This window comes from Palaemon carinicauda, chromosome 31 (genome assembly GCF_036898095.1).
Source record: "Palaemon carinicauda isolate YSFRI2023 chromosome 31, ASM3689809v2, whole genome shotgun sequence".
Taxonomy (NCBI): domain Eukaryota; kingdom Metazoa; phylum Arthropoda; class Malacostraca; order Decapoda; family Palaemonidae; genus Palaemon; species Palaemon carinicauda.
In genome coordinates, this window is record NC_090755.1 from 65498990 (window position 1) to 65501489 (window position 2500).

The 2500-nt window shown below is 30.3% G+C and overlaps 1 protein-coding gene across 2 annotated transcripts in view; it reads left to right on the forward strand.

The window, feature by feature from the left end:
• The window catches only part of LOC137624997 (A disintegrin and metalloproteinase with thrombospondin motifs adt-1-like), a 103660-nt gene that overhangs the window by 21683 nt on the left and 79477 nt on the right, over window positions 1–2500 (forward strand). For both annotated transcript variants that reach the window (XM_068355931.1, XM_068355932.1), the window contains exons 3-4: window positions 576–706; window positions 1589–1784. In XM_068355931.1, the coding sequence (XP_068212032.1) occupies window positions 576–706; window positions 1589–1784 (327 nt within the window). The remainder of the gene's footprint in view (window positions 1–575; window positions 707–1588; window positions 1785–2500) is intronic.

The following is a 2500-nucleotide window of genomic DNA, read 5'->3' on the forward strand; positions in this document are numbered from 1 at the left end:
GGTCTCTCTCCTCTCTCTCTCTCTCTCTCTCTCTCTCTCTCTCTCTCTCTCTCTCTCTCAATGTAAATAAAGACGATAAGGTACGTTCGATTTTTCTCTCTTCTCTCTGAATATCTAGGTCTCTCTCTCTCTCTCTCTCTCTCTCTCTCTCTCTCTCTCTCTCTCAACGCAAATAAAGATGAGAAGGTATGTTCTGTTTTTCTCTCTTCTCTCTGAATAACAAGGTCTCTCTCTCTCTCTCTCTCTCTCTCTCTCTCTCTCTCTCTCTCTCTCTCTCTCTCTCTCTCTCTCTCTCTCTCTCCCAACGTAAATAAAGATGATAAGGTGTTTTTCTCTCTTCTTTCTGAATAACAAGGTCTCTCTCTCTCTCTCTCCTATCTCTCTCTCTCTCTCTCTCTCTCTCTCTCTCTCTCTCTCTCTCTCCTCTCTCTCTCTCTCTCTCTCTCTCACCTATAAATGTTACAATATTTATTAATTACGACTTGTAAAACAAACATTTATTCCAGCAAATAAAACGCCCTTCTTTCACACACCAATTACTAAATTATGAATTCCATCTCTCTTGTGACACACAGGATCCAATAGAGGACATTCAGTTCGCCAATGTGCACGTAAGCCTCAGCCCCGCGCATGCGTCAACGGACATCCATGGACACTCCAGAGTGGGTACCAATGAAAGCATCCTCTCGGTGTCTATGGACTCAAGGTCAGGAACGTTTGATTCTATTCAGTGGGTGTTGAAACGTTTTACCCTACTTAGTCACGTATTTTCATCATTTTTATACGTTTTTTATATATTGCATTTTTTCTCTCTTTTATGTCCTGTGTTTATTTTCTAATTTAAGTATGAACGTTTTCCACTTATTCGATTCTATGTGGCATAAAATTTTCGTTTATTTTTGATAAAACGTTTTGTGTCATGATTCTTTATATTGACAATTGTGTCTATTTCAAGCTCAGTTTTTGTTTCTTTGGTTTATAGTTTTAAATTGGTAAATTTCATTGTCTTCTATTTTATATTAAAATAATATTCACGTAATCCCTAAAACTTTAGCACTAGGATTGCCATAATTACTTCACTTTGATACCTGGGTTGACTATTCCACACTTGTAATTTTTTCTCATCTTCAATTGATTATTCTGTATATATGTATGTATGCACACCATATTATGTGTTGATTTACATCATATATATATATATATATATATATATATATATATATATATATATATATATATATATATATATATATATATATATACTGTATGTATATAATATATATACATATATATATATAATATATATATATATATATATATATATATATATATATATATATATATATATATATATATATATATTGATATATATACATATGTGTATATGTATGAATAAATATACAGTATATGTATGTATGTAAGTATGTATGTACAAGGCACTGTTGTATATAAAAACTAACATCATTTCCCAAACTACAGAAGCCTCTAAATGTCTAAACCCTTTCTAAACTGCTATACCCAGGTAAAATATGCATTGAAATTACCCTCCTCTAGCTGGCAATTCATAGTAATCACTCCTCACCTGCAGGCGCTACATGCTGAAACTCACGCCCACGTCCTGGCTGGTGGCGCCCGGGGCATCCCTGAGACGCGTCGGTGCCGGCGGGCACTCGGCGGACATGACCACCGCCCTCCTGCCGCCTCGACCTTGCCTCTACCTGGTCAACTCGCAGGAGAACTTGGCCCTTGCGGGCACGCTGTCTCTCTGCCATAGAGATGGACCGGTGAGTTTAACCTAATAGTTTTTTTTTTTTTTTTTTTTTTTTTTTTTTTTTTTTTTTTTTTGATAAGGTTGATAGATGTGGATTTGTTTATTAATCTTTTTATTGGTTTTTCATTTTTAAAGGTAAAGTGATAACATTGAAAGCACTGTTGTTATATATATATATATATATATATATAGTATATATATATATATATATATATATATATATATATATATATATATATATATATATATATATATATATATACTGTATGGGTATATACGTATATACTGTATATAATTTTACATATAAGTACACACACACATATATATGTACAGTATATATATATATATATATATATATATATATTATATTATATATATATTATATATGTGTGTGTGTGTGTGTGTGTGTATGCATATATACATTTATGTATGTATACATACATACATACATACATACATACATACACACGTTATATATAGGCCTATATGCCTGCTTATATACGTACATTTTGTACATATAATTTACATATCTATCTATCTATCTATATATATATATATATATATATATATATATATATATATATATATATATCAATATATATGTGTGTGTATGTATATATACATTTATGTATATATATATATACAGTATATATATATATATATATATATATATATATATATATATATATATATATATATATATATATATATATATATATATATATGTAT